General features: G+C 49.0%; 1 protein-coding gene across 1 annotated transcript in view; it reads right to left on the bottom strand.

Annotated features, from left to right (window-relative positions):
* Nucleotides 1-23,125, bottom strand: part of LOC124241290 (centromere protein P-like) — a 222,462-nt gene that overhangs the window by 979 nt on the left and 198,358 nt on the right. Inside the window, exon 6 of the mRNA XM_046664960.1 lies at nucleotides 744-823. Within this exon, the coding sequence (XP_046520916.1) occupies nucleotides 744-823 (80 nt within the window). The remainder of the gene's footprint in view (nucleotides 1-743; nucleotides 824-23,125) is intronic.

Consider the following 23,125-nt stretch of genomic DNA (forward strand, 5'->3'; position numbering starts at 1 on the left):
AACCTGGAAACCAAGACAGCGCTAAGATAGATACTAGCATGACGGTGCAAGTGAAGGACAGGAACTCAGAGTACTGGTGGGAACATAAATACGAGAAATTGCTTTCAAAGGAACTTGCAGTAACAGAAGCTGAATCTACCCGGGACCCGGGGATTCCACACCTAGGTGTGTGCCCGACACCGACAGAAGCTGTGTGCTCGTCTGCCAGGGACGTGAACAGACCGTGAGGAACAGGGAAAGACGGTGAATCACCCACATGCTCGAGACCTGAGAATGAAGTACAGACCTTCACTCAGTGGAGAAGGAGGCTTAGAAACAGAGCAGCTACAGCCACACGCCACCAGAGGTGACAGTAACCCAGGCAGCAAGTCCCGGGGCCTCCACACCCATGTGACCTTGGCAGGCTCGTCCGTGGGTCCAAAGGCACAGCAAGTCCAGCAGCTCCAGAGGGCCGCAGCCTCCTGACCTTTTCAGGTGAGGTGGTGGAGACAGCTCCCCCCTCTGGCCACCTTCCTTGGCCCCCAGGAGCCTTTCCCCACATCCTCCCTCACCCTGGAGGCCGGCTGGGGGTGGGGGGTCTGCGAATCTGCTATGCCTCCACAGGCAGATCCTGACGTCAGTGAGGCAGTTTACATTTTCTACTCTTTCTAATCCTCATTTTCAACAGGAAACGAGTGTCTGGGTGCTGGGGAGGGACCTGGCCAGCTAGGACAGCCCAGGGCCCCGCAGGCATCTGCACTTACCCTGGCTGGCTAGCGCTCCGGACCCCCATGCAGCTGGAGGCAGCCCCCTCTGCGAGGTGCACAGCCTCAGGGTACTTTTCCTGTGGGGAGAAGACACAGTTACAGAGAGACTGTGGGGCACATCGCTGTTCAGCGACTGCAAGGGCTCGAGGTCCCGTGTGGAGTGTGTCCTGTGTGCCCTGATTCCTTCAGGTCTCAGACAGCCACTCACTGGTGCGGTGCGTGCGTCCTGGTGCCTTGGCCACAGCCGTCCCCACTCCTGCCACCTGTGCTCACTGGCACTGCCCAGTGGCCTCCAGCTCCCACTGTCCACTCCCCAGTGTGAACACGCCACAGAATAGCTTCACTCCCATGTCACCGGCTTGTCCACCCAGGGCCCTGCAGCATTAGGCCATCCCGCCTCCTGAGTCCCCTCTGATCTGGGGCAGCCCCTCTGTCTCTCTTGTCTCTCGTGACCAAGAATGGCTTGAGGAAGCCGGTCGGGCCTGCTGTGGCATGTTCCTCCTGGCCAGAGTCCAGCTGACTCACCCCAGTAATGCTGCCCTGAGGCCTGGGGGCACATGGTTCTGCCAGGTTTCTCACTGTAAAGCAGCTGTTTTTCTCTAGAACTTTAGCATTTGGCCTTAAAAGCCCTCCCAACAGGCCGGTGGGCTGTCCCCCTCCACGGTGGACACTCCCACCCCTCTATCCTTCCACTTGCTGCGAATGGCCCCCGCCCACATGTGGGCAGCCGTGGGCAGACGGCTCCTGCACAGCACGGGGCCACCTGGACTCCCCCAGACACGTGCCAGCTATTCTGGGTAGCAGGGTTTCGGGGAGCATGCACTGCTAAAAGTCAGCTTCTCAATGCTGGGTACCATTTTAGAGTCACAAGTATTCTCTCTCAAACGGAAATGAAGTGGAATTTCACACATTTCTAGGCTTGTGACTCTGAGGTAGGGTTGGCTTCCCCCCACGTGACAGAAAATTCTGGAAACGTCTGCTGCTTTCCAGTGTGCGCAGCAGGCCCCTCCCAGGAACCTTGAGAATGCCAGGAGTGACAGGTCATCAGAACAGAGCTTTACAAGAGCCTGAGCGAGGCGTCCACAGCAGACAGAAGACTGCAGGCTGGGTGACGGGAGACTCTGGAGGACAGCGAGGTGCAGCTTGATCTGAGAAACACCCGTCTAGCAGCCAGACGGAGACGCCCAAGACAAGGGGCCGACACTGGAGTGGGGCAGAACTGGGGGCCTTTGGAGGCCGCAGGTACTCAGTGGACTGAACCAAATCAGCTCTGTCAAATGGGGTCTTGTGGGGACAAAGACTTTCAAAGGACCAGCCCACATATCAGTGAGCTTGCTGCCAGCGTGAGGCCTCTGCTCCCAGACCGTGTGTGTGAAAGATGCCGATGGAACACAAACACGTCCAAACACCAGGCTGTCCTGACCAGATGCTGGGCGGCCTGGTTTCGGGTTACAGATGATGTCTAATTTGAGCAAAACTGTCTCTGCGAGAAAATGTGTACCTACGTGTTTTAAATGGAAAGCAATGGCTGATTTTTAAACCTCAACCTCTTCTAAATTAGTAACAGCTGTATGAGGAATGTCATGGAGAACGTGCGAATGTGGCAGTGTCTCTGCAGGCGGAGCTGCGGCAGCACAAGGCCTGGGCCGGCTCCAGCGTGGGGCCTGAGGGCGGCAGAAACTGGCTGCAGGCTCGGCCTCCAGCAGCCCTCACGGCCTCTCCAGGCCTTCTGCTCATGAGCAAAAGGAGGGTTTAGATTAGAAGCTTTCAGGAAGAAATAGTGTACTCCCTTTAAGTTTTTAAAATAAAAAACCCAAAAGTAGAAATGCAGACATTAGGAAAAAGTCAGGCATCCAGTGTGAGTTTCCGGAGAGCTTTCTGGGGGTTGTGGGGAAAGTTTCCTTTGTTACGAGTCGTTAATATCGCCCGTTTATCCAGCTTCGTTCACCTGCCTGGTGACCTCGAATGTTCAGAGCACACCTCAGACGGGACGAAAGCAACAAAAGGCTGCTGAGCAGCCCAGGGAGACGGCGTGAAGAGCAGAGAGTGGACACAGTTGCTGGTAATCAGAAAGGAAAAGGGCGGGTCTCAGCGACAGACGTGACCAGGTGGCTTTGAGGGAGAAGACAGAAAAGTTGTGAAAATTGATATAATCCTAAACGCAAAGTGGGCTTGAGGTCAGTTAGCATGACATCACACTTCAACAGTGACTGAAAGTTTTACATATTATATTTCACATTCACAAAAGACAACCAAGTCACCAAGAAAGGGCTGAGGTAGACGTGCTCCGACAAGGCAGAGAGCTGGCCCATGTGTTTCAGACTCCTCTCCATGAGAAACAGCTACACACAAAAAGCCTAACTTCTAGCTCATCTGGAAAGCTCCTCAGATACTTCACATTCTGCCATGGTAAAACCACGGCCCAGGTCTGGCACAGGAAGGAGTGAACGGGAGGGCTGTGCTCACAACATCGTGGGGTAGCAGCTGCCCCTTCCACAGGAAGCTTGTCCTCAGTGGCAACTCAGCTGGGGGTTTGCTCAGCTGCTGGCCTTAGGCCTGGAGTTGCATTCAAGAGAGTAAAGTAGTGGCTGCGAGAATGCTGGCAATTCTGTATCCAGCCTCAGTTGATGTCTGAGACCCGCTCTGCTGTGGGAATAGCTGCCGGCTGCTGGGAGCAGCCTTGTGACGTATCAGTCATTCCAGCCCAGCGCCGAGGAGGAACACCGGATCACCCCCCGACCACCTCCCACTTTAAACAAAGGGGAAACCTTGAATCCTGACTTGAGATGTACCCTTGACTTTAACGTTTTCCCAAAGATTACACCTGGCTGATTCAATGATTTTTTTAAAACACGGATTTCACATAAAATTCACTCCTTCAAAGTATATAATTCAGTGGGTTTTAGTATACTTACAAGGTTATGCAACCATCACCACTTTCTATCTCCAGAGCATTTTCATCACCCCATAAAGAAACCCTGTACACTTTAGCTACTGCCCCTTAATCCCCTTGGCACCCCTCACTCCTCACCAGCCATAAGCAATCATTAATCCACTTTCTGTCTCTGTGGCCCCCCTGTTCTAGACACTTCACACAAGTGGAATCACATAATATGAGTTCTTTTGTGACTGGCTTCTTTCACTTGGCTCTATCAGTGCCTCATTCCTTGACAATGCCGAGTAACGTTACACTGGGTGGATGTGCCAGTTTTGTTTATCCGTTCATCAGCGGATGCACACTTGGGGGGTTTCTACATTTGGCCATTGGGAAGAATACTGCTATGACCATTTGTGTATGAGTTTTTGTGTGGACTTACATTTTCATTTCTCTTGGGTCCATACCTAGGAGTGGAACTGCTAGGCCATATGATAACTGTGTAACCACTCGACGAATTGCCACACTGTTTTCCACAGTGGCTGCACCATTTTATAATTCTATCAGTAGTGTGTGAGGGCTCTGACTGCTTCATCTGCTTGCCAATGCTTGTTATTTTCCTTTTTTTTTTAACTCTAGCCATCCTAGTGGGTGTGAGGTGGTCTTGCTGTGGTTGGGTTTGCATTTCCCTGATGGCTGATGATGCTGAGCACCTTTTCATGTGCTTATTGACCATCTGTGTATCTTCTTTAAAGAAAGGTCTATTCAGGTCCTTTGCCTATTTCTTAACTGGGTTATTTTTCCTTTTATTACTGAGTTGTAATAGTTCTTTATATATTCCAGATACAAATCACTTAGCAGATATATGGTTTCTAAAATGTTCTTCCATTTTGTGGGTTGTCTTTTTACTTCCTTAATGGTATCACTTGTATAAAGTTTTTAATTTTTATGAAGTCCAGTTTATTTTTGTTCTTATGCTTTTGGTGTCATAGCTAAGAAACCATTGTTTAATCCAAGGTCACAGAGATTTACACCTATGTTTTCTTCTAATAGTTTTATATTTTTAGCTCTTATAATTGGGTCTTTGATCCATTCTGAGGCAATTTTTGCATATGGTGTGAGGTAGAGGTCCAGCTTCATTCTTTGGCCTGTGAGTATTCAGTTGTCCAGCACCACTTGTTGAAAAGATTGTTCCCTCCCCATTTAATTATCTTGGCTCCAGTCACATTTTAACAACACTTTGTATTTTGAAGACAGCCTGGTCCAGAGAGAGATGAGATCGGTGAGGTCACTCACTGGGACTAAACTAACCCAGGCCTCTAAGCAAATGGTACTGGGACCACTGGATGTCTATAGGTAGAAAAATGAACTTCAATGCCTATCCCATACCGTACACAAAAATTTACTTAGGACAGCTCATAGATACAAATGTAAGAGCTAAAATTATGAAACTTCTGAAAGCAATCATGGGAGAAAATCTTTGTAATCCTGGGTTAGCCAAAGATTTCTCAGAAACAAAAAGCAGGATCCATAAAGGAAAAATCAATTGGGTAATTGATAAATTGGCTTCATTATAATTACAAACTACTGCTCTTAAAGGTCATTGTTAAGAAAAAGGCCAGCCTCAGACTGAGTGAAAATATTAGCAAAAACTTGTGTTCAGAATATGTAAAGAACACTTACAACTCAGTAATAAGAAGCCAAACACCCAATTTTAAATAATGGTCAAAGGATTTAAAGATACTTAACCATAGAAGAGATTTGGAAGGCGAAAGATATCACTAGTTGTTGGGGAAATGCAAATTAAACCACAATGACGGGGCTGGCCCCGTGCTGAGTGGTTAAGTTCCTGCGCTCCGCTTTGGCAGCCTAGGGTTTCACAGCTTCGGATCCTGGGCACAGACGTGGCACCGCTCATCAAGCCACACTGAGGCAATGTGCCACATGCCACAACCAAAAGGACTCACAACTAGAATATACAACTATGTACTGGGGAGCTTTGGGGAGAAAAAGGAAAAATAAAATCTTTAAAATCACAATGAGATACCACCATGTACCGACCAGATTGGCTAATATCAAAAAGACTAACAATATCAAGTTTTGGTGAAGATGTGGAACAAGTGGAACTATCATACATTGCTGGTGGGAACTGGATAAGTTTGGTAGCTTCTTAGAAAGTTAAACATGCGCTTACCACCTGATCCAGCAATCCTACCCAAGAGAAATGAAAACATGGGTCCATGCAAAGAATTGCAAGTGACTGCTCATTAATAAGAGCCCCAAACCGGAACTGTGAGTGATCCTTTCACAAGGTGACCCAGGTCCTGTCTCCCTCAGTGGGTGTGGAAACAACGGGCACCATCCATATGATGCAATGGTGTGCGCAATGTTATCCACACAACGGCATGGACAAAGCTCAGAAGCAACAGGCCAAGCGAAAGAAGCCAGACACAAGAGACCACATGGTGTGTGATTCCATTAATGAGATTCCAGAAAAGGAGAGGACAGCAGGGGTGGTCCCGGGGGAAGGACTGACTGCAGAGACATGTCAGAACTCAGCAGACGGTACAGTTCAAAAGCTGCTTTTAGTATATGTAAGTTAGACCTCAGTAAACCTGACTTTAGAGAGACTGTGTCCCAGACACAAGCTTGTTTCTACAAGGAGCACTCCTCAACTTGCGGGGCTAGAGCGGCTTGCTCCCTTCACGGGGGTGGTATTCTCTAAGGGCCTGCTGTGTGCCAGGCCTTGTTCTGGAAGCGGATGTGTACACCTGTAGTGGTCAGTGACCAGGAGGCAGCTGGGGGCCTCCTTGGGCAGATGACACTGGGGTTCAGGCCTGAATGATGGGAGGACAGAGGGAGGGGATTCCAGGTGGAGAACACACAGCACAGAGCAGCCCATGGCAAGAGCGAGCTGGCTGGCTGCAGTCCCGCGAGGCAGCAGTGAGTGGTAACGAGAACCGTGCAGACGAAGGTGGAGGCAGGCAGGGCCAGGACATGCAGGCTTGGCCCCCAGAGCTGGGCGCCTGGTCTGACGCCCATTCTCAGGGGGCCGTGCTGACTGCTGAGTGGACAGGGGAGGGGTGAAGGGGCCAGCTGAGGGAGGAAGGCAGGGCTATGGCCCGGAGTGGCAGGTGCTGGTAGCCTGGTGGTGACAGAGGGGATGTGTTCGGAGGAGGGAGGGAAAGAGCTTGCTGGTGTCGGGATGGAGAAGTCAGGGAGAGCCAGAGTACAGGCGGTTGTGCCGCTGGGGGAGGCAAAGTGGGGAAGAGAGCGGGCTCCTGGCCCCGGGCCATCCGTGCAGACAGGGCCCAAGGAGAAGGGGTGGGCGACCTTGTGGCTCTGGGGGTGGTGTGGGGTGGTGGGACTCGTGCTGGGTTCGGGTGGACGGAGAAGAATCTGAGGTGAGGAAGTAAGACACGGGCACAGGCATCTGATGAAGTTAATTTGTGTATCAGGACCACGATGGAGGCCGCCCTGAGGCACCAATCTAAACCAAGGCAGCCGGCATGTGCAGGTGACACCCAATACCAGCCACCACCCTCCCCTCTGGCTTTGGCGGGCTCACCTCAACCTGGAAATCAGGGCCTGTCGCCTGACCAGGAGCCCTGACCTCCTGGCCAATCCTGCCCATCTCCGCGGAGCCCCTTGAACAGTCTGTAAACTCTCCCCCCGGAAGGGAGCGGCCTGCTGGGGACGCCCTGGTTCTCATCTGTGGACTGTTTCCCTTGAATAAAGGACAGCAAACTTGGGACTAACTGGTACCGGTTTTGTCATTTGACACAGCGCATGGACTCCAAAGAGCTGGGTGTAGCAAGAGGAGGGGGAGTCTGCTAGTCCACAGCAGCTGCAGGTCGGCCCAGGCAGGGGTCCGTGCCACAGCGTGCTGACGACTTCCTGCGTTGGGGGGACCCTGCAGCTCAGAGGGCAGGCAGCTGGTCACAGCCATGCTGGGCACTCGTGCCGTGCCCGGTACCCAAAGATTCTGAGACACGTTCCAGCTGTTGCCAATGTCGGGAGGTTTGGAAATGCCTGTGACACCTACACTAGGAAGAAAACCACCTGCCCTCATTCTGAAAAGAAAGCTGACAGACATCACACGTTCTGCTGTGCCACACATGGTGCAGGCTCTTCACATGCGTTTTACGTCCGTGTGATCACAGATGTCTCATAAGAATCAGGCTCCTACCAGGGAGTAATGCGCATGGTTCCTGGGCTCCGGGCCACGGCCACTCTGCCTGGGTTGGGCCTGTCACCTCCCTGTGGGCTCGCCACCAATGTGTCGCCTGCTGTTGCTCGTCCACTTCTAGGGTGGCTGCAGACACGATGCCCCTCACCCGTGGACACTCGGTGGGTGTCTCCCCAGAGAGGGCATACTCCTGCTGTACCAAAACAGCCTTCCTGACAGAAAATGCCCTGCGTGTCCCACAGCCCCTGCCTGCTGCAGCAACCCAACCCAGCAGGCCCGGCCTCGGGCCTCACAGGCTGGACAGCACAGGCCTCTGGGGCTGGCATTTCCTCAGGGGCCACATCGGGAGTACCATGGAGGTACTGCTGTGCTGGGGCCCCAAAGTCACCCTTTCCCTGGTGACTGCTGTTTCCTGGGGGACATCCCGAGACCAGGACACTGTCCAGCTCCTGGCCTGTTGCTGCCCAAGGCCGAGTTGGCCACGCTGCGGCTGCTGACAGGTGACTGTCTCCTCATTCTTTCCACGCCCAGCAGAAGAGGGAGCTGTCACTCCTCCCGGATGGGATTTGTATTGGCATTGACGCGCAGGTTATTGACCTATTCAGTGGGAATCAGTACCACGGAGCCAGGCTTGGGCTCTGCTCCCAGGGCTTTGGCGCCTCCAGGCCCCCTGGGGACAGAGCTGGAAGGCCAGGCTGATGACCTAGCCCATGCCTGCAACAGGTCCTCCTGAGCCTTCTGCAGGCACACACACAAATAGCACGTGAGCATCTGCTCCTCTGTCTACCCTCGGCCACCAGCCCTCCTCCTTCGGTGGCCATCGCTCTGCCCACCTCACCCCCACAGCTGGCTGGATCAGCTGCGCCTGTGCCCAGGGAAGGGAAGGCTGCGGGCAGGATGACAGCGGGACACATGCTGGCCAGGCAGCAGGCATGGGCATTTACTGAGTTTTCTGGGTTCCGTCCTCTGGGCAGAGGAAGGGCTGCAGCCGTGGGGAGGGGCTCAGACTGTGATGAGCTATCACAGGGAAGGGATGACTGCTCCAGCCAATTCCGAAGAAGAAATCTTTCGTATTGGCACAACCGTCTGAAGTAACAGGACCAACCAGAGCCAGCCGGCTGCAGCCCGGGAGGCCCGCCTGGAAATTTCCTGCCGAGCACCACATCTAGGAGAGCCGGCAGCTTCTCACTCCCCAGGTGCACTTCAGACACGCCGTCCAAGAGAAATTCAACCACCCACCTGCAGGCTGACAAAGGGGCCCTACTTTCAAGTCTGTTGATTACACAGTGGATGGAAAGACTGTATTTCCAAGTCCAGTGGGAGAACTTTATTTTAACCAGATTTTCTAGACTGTTTATGTTGTTAAAGTGAACATCCCATGGGGTGAGATGAGGCTCTGCAGCCGAGGTGCCACTTGTAAACGCACTGCCCCAGCTTTCCTGGATGTGTTCCTGCGAGTGAGACCCAGGCAGATGCAGCTCCACACATGTCCGCACACGAGACGCTCTGGTTGGCAAAAATAAGGGGGCAGAGACCAGACCCCGGGGGGTCTGTCAGATACTGGCTCCTGGGAGCCGCAGCATGCGAACCACCCAGGAAAACAGCTGGGCAGTGCTGAGCTGGTCAGAGGGAAGTAAAAACTGTCCTAAATGCTGCTCAAACAACTAGCAGCCCCGCTCCCAGCCCACATGGCTCTGAGCCCGAGAGTACCAGCTGCCATCGTAGCACTGACTGCGGATGCACACAGACTCCGGCGTGACTCAGGGACGCTGGGACCCCCAGGGCCTGTCCAGATGTTGTGCTGCCCCCACCCTACCCACACTGCCCATGGCCTTCCTCATCCTGAGGGCTCCAGGACAGACCAGCCCTTTTGCCCACTCCTCCCTTTACCCCTTTCTTGTGTGGTGAAATTTAGGAAGAACCGGGGGTCTCAGGATCACCTTATTGGAAATATATTCCAACAGCATTTTTAAAATAAAGACTTGGGAGGTTCTACTAACAGAAAGTCCCACATGAATGGTCGCTGTGCCACCAGGAAGGGGGAAGCAAATTACAGTGCCACAAACCAGCGGCCCCTGCGTCTGCTCAGCCTGCCAGCTAAAGTAGTTTTTATGTTTGTAAATGGTCAAAAGAAAATGAGAAGAGTTTGTGCCATGTGCAAATTCTATGAAATTCAAACTTGAGTGTCCATACCAGTCTTGTTGGAACGCAGGCTGCTCACCCACATGGGCACATGCTGTGGCTGCTCTCGGCTGTGGCGCAGAGACCATGTGGCGCAGCTGCAGTTACTGCACGGCCATCCCACAGAGGAAGCCTGGCAGAGGGCATGGGGCACCCCAGGCAGCCTGGAAACCTGAGCAGGCACCAGAGCAGGGCCCCAGGTGCAGTGTGACCCCGAGTCTTGGGGGAACCATACCCTATTTTTTTTTAAAGATTGGCACCTGAGCTAACATCTGTTGCCAATCTTTTTTTTCCCTCTTCTCCCCAAAGCCCCCAAGTACATAGTTGTATATTCTAGTCATAGGTCCCTCTGGTTGTGCTATGTGAGATGCCGTCTCAGCATGGCTTGATGAGCGGTACCATGTCTGCGCCCAGGATCCAAACTCAAGAAACCCTGGGCCTCTGAAGATGAGCACATGAACTTAACCACTGAGCCCCGGGGCAGGCCCCTGCCACACCCCGTTTTTAACAGTGTTTTCTTTTGGGAAGTGACCCTAGGAGGCAGAAGTATAGCAAATTATATTAAAAAAACACCCTGTATGGCCCAGGGACCGCTCACCCTGAGGCCGTGAAGAGGGGAGCCGAGTCCGCCCTGTCTAACTGGGCACATGCGTCTTCTCTGCTCCACGAGAGGCCCACCCTTCCCGTTTCCCATGCACCGGGACAGCATCCTCCTTAGCCCCAGCACTGAAGTGTACTTTCTTTCTTTTATTCTTCTTCACTCTGTTGTCCATCCTCAGACGCCTTCTTGTCTCTAGGACTTCCTACGGGGCCCAGGTCAAGGGTCACTTCTGGGTAGGGTACAGGACGGCTCTCAAACCTCTAAGGAAGAAATTCCCATCTGAAATTCCTTAGTTCCATGACCATATTTCTTCTACTTCCTTACTAGTTTTTTTTTCTTTTTTTTTTTGAGGAAGATTAGCCCTGAGCTAACTGCTGCCAATCCGCCTCTTTTGGCTGAGAGAGACTGGCCCTGAGCTAACATCCATGCCCATCTTCCTCTACTTTATATGTGGGACGCCTACCACAGCATGGCTTGCCAAGTGGTGCCATGTCCGCACCCGGGATCTGAACCAGTGAACCCCAGGCCGCTAAAGCGGAACGTGTGCACTTAACCACTGCGCCACTGGGCTGGCCCTCCTTACTAGTTTTTACTACATTTTTCATATTTCAATTGTATTAATCTAGAAAAATTCCTCAAAAAAAACCCTCAGTTACTTATTTTATAATTGCGTGTTTAAATTTTATTTATCGTTTATCTGTAATCTTTTATATTAACAGCAATTTCTGTCCCAGGAGACACAGAATGTTCCCAGTTGGCCTGTCATACGGGACGCCCTGTGTTCTGACATCATTCCAACTGACCCTGTTCATGTGTGAAGGGGTGAGGCCAAGGCTGCTTTTTCCCATGTCGACCAGCACCCCAGCCCCCAACTCCCTGTTAGCTCCCCATCTAAGTGCTGTGTACTGGCCAACTCCCAGTGCTCCCACCCGATTCCGCAGGGTTCTTGCACTACACATGGCTCTACCTTTGCTAGAGCGACAACAGAAGGCAGCTCCGACGAGCGGGGGCTACAGGGCTGGGGCATGGGGACAAACCTTCCACCCTCACCCCTTCCTTCTGCATCCCAGGGCCGCTGGGGACAGCAAGGGCCTGCCCAGCCTTGGTCAGCCCTGACCAGACAGGCAGAAACCCCTGTTGCTCTCCAAACCCACACGCGCTCAGAGCACCCCCTCACTCGGTGTGGGAACAACCCTCCACGGCAAGCAGCACTTCGAGAAAATGGAGGAGCTGTGGCAGGAGGGTCACCTAGGAAACGTAGCCATAAACACCTGGTCTGGAAAATGGGACTGAACGAGGTGCAGGAGAGACAAGCCCACACACATGGTTCTTCCATGCCTTCCACTGTAGCACAGTGGGGACACAGGCAGGCAGAGTCAGGTTCTGTGCAGCCAGGACACACGCCCTGTGATCACGCTGAAGCCAATGTTCCCTAAAAATCAACCCCTCAAGATCACTAGACAACACACATCTCTTCAGGTGGGAATGCAGTCCGGGCAGCACTTCTGTTGTTAAGACCGTCCTTCCAAGCTAACCGGGCGGCAGCTGTATGCTTTGAAAAGTACTTCTGTTCCCTCCCAGACTCACAGGTAAAGGTGAGCTTAGTTAAAAAGTTGGTTTCTTTTAAAATAGTCAGAAATGATAATTAAGAAGCAGAATACACACGCACACATATAAACATAATAATCAATGCTAGAAATTCCTTAGAGGCACTTTCACAACTTTCTCTTCATTTGGTTATTAATATATAAATATGCAAGCAAAATAATGTCAGCAGACAATGAAAGTCATATTTCAGATATTCAGTGACAGTTTTTACTAAGGTTTAAACTGTCTATTTCATAAATCGCAAAGTAACGGCTAAAACATTAAAACTGGTTATAATTTAAAGTTATTATGGTCTGGGGCCGGCCCTGTGGCCGAGTGGTTGAGTACATGAGCTCCGCTTTGGCCGCCCAGGGTTTCACCGGTTCAGATCCTGGGCGCGGACATGGCACCACTCATCAGGCCATGCTGAGGCAGCATCCCACATGCCACAACTAGAAGGACCCACAACTAAAAATACACAACTATGTACTGGGGGGTTTGGGGGAGAAAAAGGAAAAACAAAATCTTTAAAGTTATTATGGTATCACTGAAATTTTTTCACGGAATCACAGACTTTTTGAGTTTTTAAGGTCTTAAGTTTCTTTTTCAAAAGACAGATCACACACACACACTGCCACACACACCTCATCGAACTCTTAACCTTTGCAGGCCCTGTGCCCTCGAGGTATATGGGCTCCTTCAACCTCACAGGAGTCATTTGAAATCACTGGTATAATGCCCATTAAAATGAAACTGAGGCTAGAAAAATTAAGATCCTTGCTCAACATCACACAACTAGCAAATGGAGTCAAACCTAAGGCAGATTCTAAAACCTGAGCTCCTAGACATTCTACCGTCGAACATTTCTAAATTCAAATATAGTTGTAATACACAGGTCAAGCATTACTATAATCAACTTGTGATGTAATTCATGCTGGCAACTGACTTTGGTGGTAGCAACAAAAACATTTTTGTTGGGAAACATAATTGCCTCTGAAAGTTTGTTCATATATTCCACATCATCGCATGCCAGGCATGAGCAGGACTTAAGCCCCAACTGGAAAGCGCTGTGATCTAGTAAGGAGACTTGCTGTGCCTCTTGCCATAAAAGTCCCAGTCTCCTCTCTGATGCCGCAGGCCCAGAGTCTGGGCCCTTTCTGGCAGTTCCTGTCTTTTTCAGACAGGCCCTCTGTCAGGGTGAGGACAGACTATATCAACTTCCCACTAATTCTCCTCGTACCCACAGCCCCTCTGTCAGAGGTTCCACAGAACAAACCAGCTTCCTTCACAGCTCGGGTCTCAGCTTTCGTGGTCTGTACCAGACACCACGCTGTCACCTGCCTGCCGGCTTCCAGGATGTCACTGCTGTCTCCCTGCCTACTCTTCATCCTTGTGCATTGTCCCTGTCAAAGCCTTCTCTACTGTCATTTCAGGAGAGGGACTGATAAATCCTACATGTTTCAATCTTCCAGTTTTGAGGCCTTTTGTGTTTAACAATATGTTTAATTTTCCTAGATACTTGACAAATAGTTTGAGTATAGAATTTAAGGTTTAAATAATATTTAAGTTACATTTTATATATAGAGTTAATGATATATATCCAAACTTGTACTCTAGAGTCCTCTGTTAAATGCCTTCAGTTTTTAAAAATGGGAAGAAAATAAGTGACAGGAAGTGAACACGTGTCCTAGTGAAAGAGCAGCCTCACCTCCGGGATGAGCTGAAACGAGGCACAAACAACTTCCATAAGAGAGACTGAAAGCGGCTGAGATTCTGTATTACAGCAAAGCTGATGATTAAAGAAAAATAAAACCACTATTGGGCAAGAGAATTAAAACGTGAGGGGAAAACAAGCCTCAGTGCAACAGTCAAAGGACCCTGATAATCCATCCTGTTCGCACAACTGTTCCAGCTGGGCCAGATCTTACACAATGAATCACAGGACACCTTTATGAGGCAGAGATTAGATCATGCCCATTTTAAAAATAAGAAAAACAAGGTTGCTCCAGTGACCCTGCAGCCCAGAGTAAAGAAGCCATGCTGAGCTGGCCGCCTGACCCGAAGGTCTTTATTGAAGCCGATTTGAGGTGACCCGGCCAGCTCAGTGCTGCTCAAGGGAGGGAGGTCAGAGTGTTCACCCTGAAACCAACACAGCTTCTGCTCAGGGACCCTCTGTGCACTGGCTCCTTCCAAAGCCCTCTACTGAACTTTTTAAAAAATAAACTTTATTTTTTAGAAGTTTTAGATTTACAGAAAAATTGGGAAAATAGTACGGAGTTCCCATTATCATTAACATCTAACCTTGGTGCAGTACATTGTTACAATTAATACACCAATGTCAGTACATCACTTTTATAGCTAAAGTCTCTATCCAGCTTTCTTTAGTTTTCACTGAATGTCCTTTTTCTGTTTCAGGATTCCCACACAGGATCCCACAGGACATTTGTGATTAGCAAGAGAGGCAGGAAAATTTACCTAGATGCTTATTCTGTGCATCTCCCTTTATGTCCTGCCACAGGTTTAAGAATTATGCTTCGTTATTTTAATAAGGAGCTCCCATTTTTCACTTAAAGAGTCTTCAGAGAAAATGCATAGCTGTTCTTTGGGTCCTAGAATCACACACACCTTGTTGTCTGGCCACAAACCACATGACCATCCCCTTTGGCACCCTCAGTGCTGGCTGCCTCTGCTGGCCCAGGTAGGCGGAAGGGCCAGCTGATCCTGGGCTTGGCTTGACTTGACACTGATAACGGAGACTACCAAACACTGAACACGCTGTCATTCGTTCATTTCTCTACAGACCATCCGTGAACTGGCAAAACGGATCTTAAAATGATTCAATGTTCATGTGGAACATCTCTTGAACTGGGGAAACGAGGGCAGAAGGATTTTCTTTGCTGTCCTGAGCCTGCTTTATTTTCTGCGCAGACCCGTGAGTAGAAGCATTTCAAGCTCATGCTCTCACACACGATGAGGCTACACACACCATGAACAGGACTGGCTCATTGCCCTCTTCTGGCAAAAGACCTGCCCTGTTCACAGGCTCGGCTCTGGCCATCAGACTGTCCGCTCCTCACAGCGGCGAGTGGCCCACGTGGGCCAGGTGACAGTGGATGCTGAGAGAAGGAAGTCTCTCCCCATAGGGGTTGCTGGGCTGGGCAGACACTGCCCAGGGCTGCAGGCAGCCTCTTCAGAGCTGCTTGCGACCACGTGCTGCTGGGCAGGGAATGGCGTGGGTCAAGTGGGTGTGAGCTACTCCAACCCTCGACTCCTACTGCAGCCACGAACTTCCCTTTTTCTCTAAGCCAGTGTGAGCCGGGTCTGTCCCAACCTCTGTCACCTGTGTTGCAAGAGCTGTTATAAAAACCACAGGCACTCTGTTAAACACTGGGTGTACCATGGTGAACAAAATAACCCTGAGTGGGGCCAGCCCGGTGGCACAGCAGTTAAGTTCGCACGTTCCACTTCTTGTTGGCCCGGGGTTTGCCAGTTCGGATCGTGGGTGCGGACATGGCACCTCTTGGCAAGCCATGCTCTGGCAGGCGTCCCACATATAAAGTAGAGGAAGATGGGCATGGACGTTAGCTCAGGGCCAGTCCTCCTCAGCAAAAAGAGGATTGGCGGCAGATGTTAGCTCAGAGCTAATCTTGCTCAAAAAAAAAAAAAAAAAAAAAATCTTAAAAAAAAAAAATAACGCTGAGCATCAGGGAAATGCAAATAACAACCCTGGTGGAATACCACAGCACACACACCAGATGGCTACACACAACTGGGAAAACTGGAGTTGAAACTAAGTGAGTAAACGGACTCCTCACACACTGCTGGTGAGTGTAACAGGCACAGGCACTTTGGAAAACTTGGCAACACCTCCTAAAGCTGAACACACATCTTCAGCCCTCCAACCCACACAGACACGTACGTGTGTCGCCAGAAGACATGCGCACAGCAGCACAATTTATAACTGCCAGCACCCGGAAAGGCCCAGGAGCAGAACACAGGGGGAACGCTTTGTGGCTCATCCTTGCGGCAGTGAGGTGACGATCCCGTTACCCTCGAGGTGGACGGACCTCATGGACACCGAGTGGAGCGACAGGCTGCCCCCTGGCCCCTGGCCCTGGGGGGAAACGACATGGGGCAGAGCGGCTACTTGAGGGCCACCTCCTCGTCGGGCCGGTGGTTCTACAAGTTGGATAATTTTGTTAAAAATTACCCAACTGTCTATTTACCACGTGTGCCCTTTTCTGTATGTACGTATTTCAACAAAAAGTTAAAAAACAAAAGACAGAGCCCATGAAGCTAGGAGCTGGCAGAGCAGACAGACAGACAGACAGACAGAAAGTGCACGAAGCCTGCTGTCTGCCGTGCATCCTGCTCCCTTCCGTCTGGAAGCCCTGCAGCCCTCCCGATCACTCGGCTGTCTCTCCTGGGGTCTTTTCCAGCTTTGTCGCATCTCCTGAAGAGCAGTGACCATAAACGCATGAAATACTGTGCACACGCTCCAGGATTTGGTACAAAGAACATAAAGTCCACTTTCTTTTCCCCGATCTTCCTGGAGTAAGACTAGCAATCCGTGAGCCTGTCTTGGTGGGAGGCACCTGAAATGCTGCTCAGGAGAGCTGTCAGTATGTCTTCTCTTAGGTCACAATGGGCGGACACGGCACACCTTTCAACAGGCATTTTTTGGATTTTTTCTCTGAAGGTCTTATCTTATGCACAATGATTTCTGATTACTTTTCTGTGTGCTCTGAGTAATGTTTTCAGTCCATTCCCATCCTCTTGGTATTTCAATGTGTAGAAAGGCTTACAGTTGTCTGAAAATATGGAGATTTTACTATTGACTCCCTCTCGACTCCTTTACACAAGTCAATTGCTTAACACTTCTCTATCCTGTAAATATGGTCCACGTGATTTTGTTCAACTAGAATTAGTCGCATCACATTTGAAATAAAAGGGACAAAAGCTGCATCTTACAAATCTTTGTTACAAGAAAATTTTAGTTGTAAAGACATTGTTTGAATGTTTGTGAGCTTTCTACTTATCTTTCATAATCTCCTTCTATTAAGAATTCAGTTAACCCGTAGGTTTAAATAATATGTGAAGAAACGTACTAATTTCCAGAGGCCAAGGCTGACTAAAGCAATGGAAAAGGCCTGCACAATTCTTAGCTTTGGGTTGAAGGGCTGGAGGGGAGCTCGGGCCCCAGCAACCCAGAGGCTTGCACAACAACCGTCCAACGTGGATGACGCGGCCCCACAGGAGGACACGCAACAGAGGGTGTGGGCCAACAAAGCCAAGCTGTCTGCGCTTTTTTGGGAAAAGACAAAACAGCCAAGGGACAGATTCCAATTTCCTAAACATCTTACTTCAGCCTCGGACAAATACAAATTCCATGCTGTTTTTAAGGTCAAATAGCTGTAAGCACAGCACTCACACATTTATGACAGAAAGGGGTTCTTTATTTACAAGCGCCATAAGCACTGAATACTAACCAGATGCTCTTCACTGCCTCTTATAAACCAAGAAAATAGAGAAGAAACCGAAGTTTAAGTCTGAAGAAAATCTTGGAACAAGCAGTTAGCAGTCTGTTCTACCAGCAGAACTACAGGAGCTGAAAGCCCTTCACTGGAGTGTGCCCTACTGACCACCTACACCACTAGTGAACCGGCTCCACCAGGCCCTCCGTCCCTGCCAAGAGCACGTCCCAACCCTTGGGCCTCTTCTGTCCATACTTCCTATGTGATAGTGACAGGGACGTTCTCGTAAACGGCCCCTAAAGGACTGGCCAGTAGACCTTGATGTATGCAAACATGGTTATGGCCATGTGCAATCACTTAATTAACTACCGAGGAAGGCGCTCACCTCAAACGCACTTCTGAACAACCAGCCTGGAAGTCTTGGGGCAGCCTTTCTCGGGGTAGGGGGGTGTGAAGCTGTGCAGTTTGTGTTTATCAGATAAATATGCTATTTTAAACATGTGAAAAACATTGTAATCAGAGACTGAACAGAAACTGATGAGGAGTCAGGAATGGTGAACATGTGGCTATTTTCAATTTCAATTACAACTAGACTTTGTAAGATGAGGTAGTTCAGAAATGCATTCAGCAACAATTTGAACTATCATAAATAACTTGAAATAACATAATTTGATGTAAAAAATAGATGTGCAGGATGCTTAGTTTGAAATCTACCTTGAAAACATACACAATCACTTCACACCCACAAGAACAGATGTAAAAAAGACACAACAAGTGCTGGTGAGAATGTGGCAAAGTGGAACCTCCAACATTGTTGGTGAGAATTTAAGATAGTGCAGCCACTCTGTAAAATAGTTTGGCAGTTACTTTTTTGTTTTCTTTCTCCTTCTTAAATGTGCTTTATAAATCCTGAACAATATGTCCACATGTGAAGTGGAGTGAACTTCTCAGGGATGCAGGTGTTGTGTCCATTCCCACCTCACACACACACGGCCCATGGGGCTCCCATGGCGGCCGACTGTCCCTGCTCCCTCCTCCTCCTGGAATCTGCGCCCTGGCCCCAGTCCTGGAGGGTCTCCTAGGGTCTCCTCGGGTCCCCCAATCCTCCTCTTCACCTCACCTGCCCCCTCTTTTCACAGAGAATCCTGTCATTCAAACCTCTCTGGACTGCGACAAGGGCACATTCTTCTCTTAAAATACAGTGTCGCTTTCATTCTCTTTCTAGAACTCTTATTAGACTCTGTGACCACCTCATCTATGCTTCTTGACTGAAATTATATATTTTCCATCTAATTATCTTTCTGTTCTTTTGGGTGATTTCTTCAAATAAATCTTCTAATTTTCTCCTTAGCGATATCTAACCTGTTGTTTGACTTAACCATTGGTTTTTAAATTTTTAAAATTCTAATGGCATTTAAAAAATTTACAGATGTCAATTTCTTTTTTTGAATAGGCTTTAAAAAAAAACTGTCCTATGTTTTTAACTAGGTTTATATTTGTTCAGTTAGCACTTTGATAACTTTAACGTTTTACTTTGCAGTTTTTGTACAGATTGTTCTATAATTCTCACTGAACAGATGTTTGTTTTTCTCAAATACTGTATAACTTTTCGGTGTGCACTTGCTTCAGCGGGGGGCATTTTCTGACAGTTCTGTGAGTGTGGGTGTGAAAATGTCCCTCCAGGCAGTTTCATGGTGGCACCTCCCAGAGCCTGGGGGAATCCCTGCATCTACAATTTACCTTCCTTTCTAGACTTGGGCTTCCTCTGAGACGACATTGTAGGCAGGTAAACCAAGACCTTGTGTCATCTGCGAAGGGATGTGGAGAGGCCTTCTCTGCCCACCGAGCTCCCACAGCCTCCTTGGGTGGCTGGCAGTTTTTCTCCTCCCAACCAACAGGAGAAGACTGGGAGGCTCCAAGTTCTGGGAGGACCACCCAAGCCCCCGTGGGACGCAGCCTAGGCTGTCCTTCCACCTCTGTGCCCCAGATCTGTTCTGAGACCCTGTGGGCTGCCCAGCGCCAGCTCCTGCCCTGGCTTGGAGTTCTCTCCTTATTTATAGCTCTTGGGACATTTCTACTTCTGTCTTTTGAGCTTGACTATGTACTTAAAACACGTTATACATAATCCAGAATGTCTGGACATTTAAAATGATAGGGGAGGGTGGATATGGTCATGTCAGCCGGCCATATTTCTGTAAGTCTCCCCCTTCTTTCTTTTCAGTGAGAAATATCACATTTTCACTCCTCTTTAATTAATTATACAAGTAATTAGCAAATGCATTCTCACTATAAGAATTAAGTGGGGCCAGCCCAGTGGCACAGTGGTTGAGTTTGGCGTGCTCTGCTTCAGCAGCCCAGGTTCGTGGGTTCAGATCCTGGGTGCAGACCTATGCCACTCATCAAGCCATGCTGTGGCAGTGACCCACATACAAAGCGGAGGAAGGCTGACACAGATGTTAGCTCAGGGCTAATCTCCCTCAAGCCAAAAAAAAAAGCAGTTAAAGCTAAAGTTAAACTCCCCTTTGACATAACCCCACCCCTCTCCCCAGTGATTGTCTTGCAGATCTCTTCTGGCCTTACAGACTCCCTGGAACCACAGAACACAGGTGGCACTGTACAGCCACATATGCTGCTGCTGGGAGTGCATGATGGTGTGGGCACGTTGGAAAACAGTCTGGTAGTTTCTTATGAAGTTAAACATAAACTCACCATGTGACCCAACAGATCCACTCCTAAGTATTTACCAAAGAAAATAAAAACTTAAGCTCACACAAAAATACTGAAATGTTTGTAGTAGCTTTATCATTAATCATCTAAATCCGGAAACAACTCAAATCTCCTTCAACTAGTGAGGCCCATCCATACTGTGGACCCAACTACTGATACACACACCACAGGTGACTCGATGCATTCTGCTAAATGAAAGGTGACAGACTGAGAAGCCTACATGCTGCATGAGAGTCTGGATGTAGCAAAAATATTGGGTCAGAAAGAGAACAGTGGCTGTCAGGGCTGGAGGTGGGGAGGAGGGTGTCTACAAAGGGGCATGAGGGATTTGTGGGATGGCGGGAGGTTTACATCTTGAATGTGGTGGTGGTCACATGACAGTATGCGTTTGTCAAAACTACTGTATGAAAATTAGAACTCAAAAATACAAAAAATTTTAATGAATAAAATCATACTACACCCATATTGTTTTCCGTTTTGCTTTTCTTCACTCAACAATGTGTATTGAAGAGCTTTATCCTGTGAAGATACAGAGTTGCCATGTTCTTTTTAACGGCTGCATGATACTCCATTGTGTATATCCATCAAGGGTGTGTCAGCCCATGAGGGAAAGTTCCTCAAAGGAAGGGGGTGCTGTTAGAAGGAGGGGAAGGGTGTTGGGCACAAAACAATGGATGTCCACCCTCTACCACCACGTTCCACCAGGCACTCATTGTTGCGAACCATACACATGGTGTTGAGGCCACTCCAGAGTACGATAGGCTCAGATGTCAAGACTGATGGTGCCGCACATCACATGTGGGTGTGAAGAGGTCTGTTGCTCACATAATAAGGATTCTGGAGAGGGAAGGGCAGCTCCCAAGCTGCTCGACAGCAAGGGTGGGCGGCCGGTTCTGGCTTTTCCTGTGGTTAGGGTGGGGCTGGGGCTAGCATGGTTTGAATTTGCCAGAACCAAAGAGAAAGCACGCAGGTTTTCTTATCAGCTTGCCCAGATGTGGAGAGAGGGGGAGGAGGAGGGGAAGGTTTAAAAGCTGTCAGCAGTCACGTATCAAAATGGGGTCAAACTCTTCATTACATACTATCCCTGATTTCTTGATTCTCTAAATATCATTCACACATCTCCAAAATTATCCTCCTAAAACATGAGTGTTTTTACATCATTATCCTTCCCAGAAACTTAAAGTGATTCTGTAAAGCTGAGAATGAAGGCTACACTTCTAAAGGTGATGTTCAAGGCCTTCCATGAAATGTCCCCAGACATGCTGCCTGTATCTTCTGCTTCTGACACTTCACCCCAGTCCCACGGAACAGTCTTCCTTCCAGGACCTGTAAGAGTTCCTGTCATTCTGCTCAAACACTGCCTCTTCAGCAGTCTCTTATGCATCCCCACATAATCTGTGTAGTATGGAAACCCCTGGTGATTACAGAGAGGTGTGCACATCTGTTCCTCCAACTAACACTGAAGCACTGAAGCACTAGATATGGGCACTTTGATAGGGAGCGTCTGCTCACTGAAATCAGGGCACATTGTAGATGCTTGGTAAACATTTGTTGAATTCACGAATATATACAACCTACAAAAGAAAAAGCTAAAGGAAATAAAAGGGATTTAGTGAAACTGGGAAATATGGGAGAATGATTGAGGAACAAAGTTTTAAACAAGAAAGTAAAAATAGGGAAGTTTCTAGATAGATGTTTCAGTATAAAAATGTCTAGAACTTTAGGAAAGACACTTGCCCAAGACAGAAGCAGCCACCGCAATTCCTGGCACACAAGTGCCTGTTAAATAACCAATATGACTAGTCGTTAAAATAAACAAAGAAATAAAACACCGAGTACCTACTCTGTGCTGAGAGTATGTGACACACAAACTTAGGCGAGACTGTCCTCTGATTTTGAGAAGCAGAGCAACTGGGACAGAGGGGACACAGCAGGAGTCACTGCCAGGGGCTTATCTAGAAGGCACAATGCAGCTGTGGACGCAGCCAGGACATGGGCCAGGCTGGAGGGGCAGTGCCACACCAAGGACGACCGAGACACCAGGAGCAAGCAGGACTCATCACAACAGTTTGATCCAGCATTCGATTCCTGTTGACGCAGAGCACAGTGCCTGCAGAAACTGAACCAGGCAGAGCCCTTGATCGTAGATGGAAAGCCTGGCCACCTAAGTCCTGGCTGCTGCTAATCTTCCCCCCAAAGACATAAGGAGGCCATTTTCAGCATGAAAACACTCAACATTTACCGTTTGCTGTTCTGAATTAGATGCCAAATGGCAAACCTTCATAAACAGATGACGGCACGGCTCCTCCTGCTGTCTGCTGGTGACTGTAGAGTGAAAATATTGTTTGTTTCACTAAAGCCTGCTTGACATTAGTCTGTTTAAAAGCAAAACAACCCTTATCCACTGAGGACTTCGCTCTTTGGATGTTATAACTAATGGTTTTTAACCATCCTCCCAAAAAAGGGAGGAAAAAAACCCTCTCAGTAATTTAAGTATATATTCAGAAAAAATGCCAAGAATGAAATAAAGCAACTATCATCTTTGAACCTCGTATACAATGAAAGGACAATTCTCCTGAGACAGAGCTAAAAACTGTGTAAGATTTCTATAATCACACAGAAATATTGTTGGAAATGAATCAAACTAAAAAGAAAGGGTAATCAGATCAATAACCACTGATGTGCACATGGCAACATGTCAGAGCCCTCCCACAAGGCGCTCTCCTCAGGACACATCAGAGCCTC

This window comes from Equus quagga, chromosome 6, assembly GCF_021613505.1.
Source record: "Equus quagga isolate Etosha38 chromosome 6, UCLA_HA_Equagga_1.0, whole genome shotgun sequence".
NCBI lineage: Eukaryota > Metazoa > Chordata > Mammalia > Perissodactyla > Equidae > Equus > Equus quagga.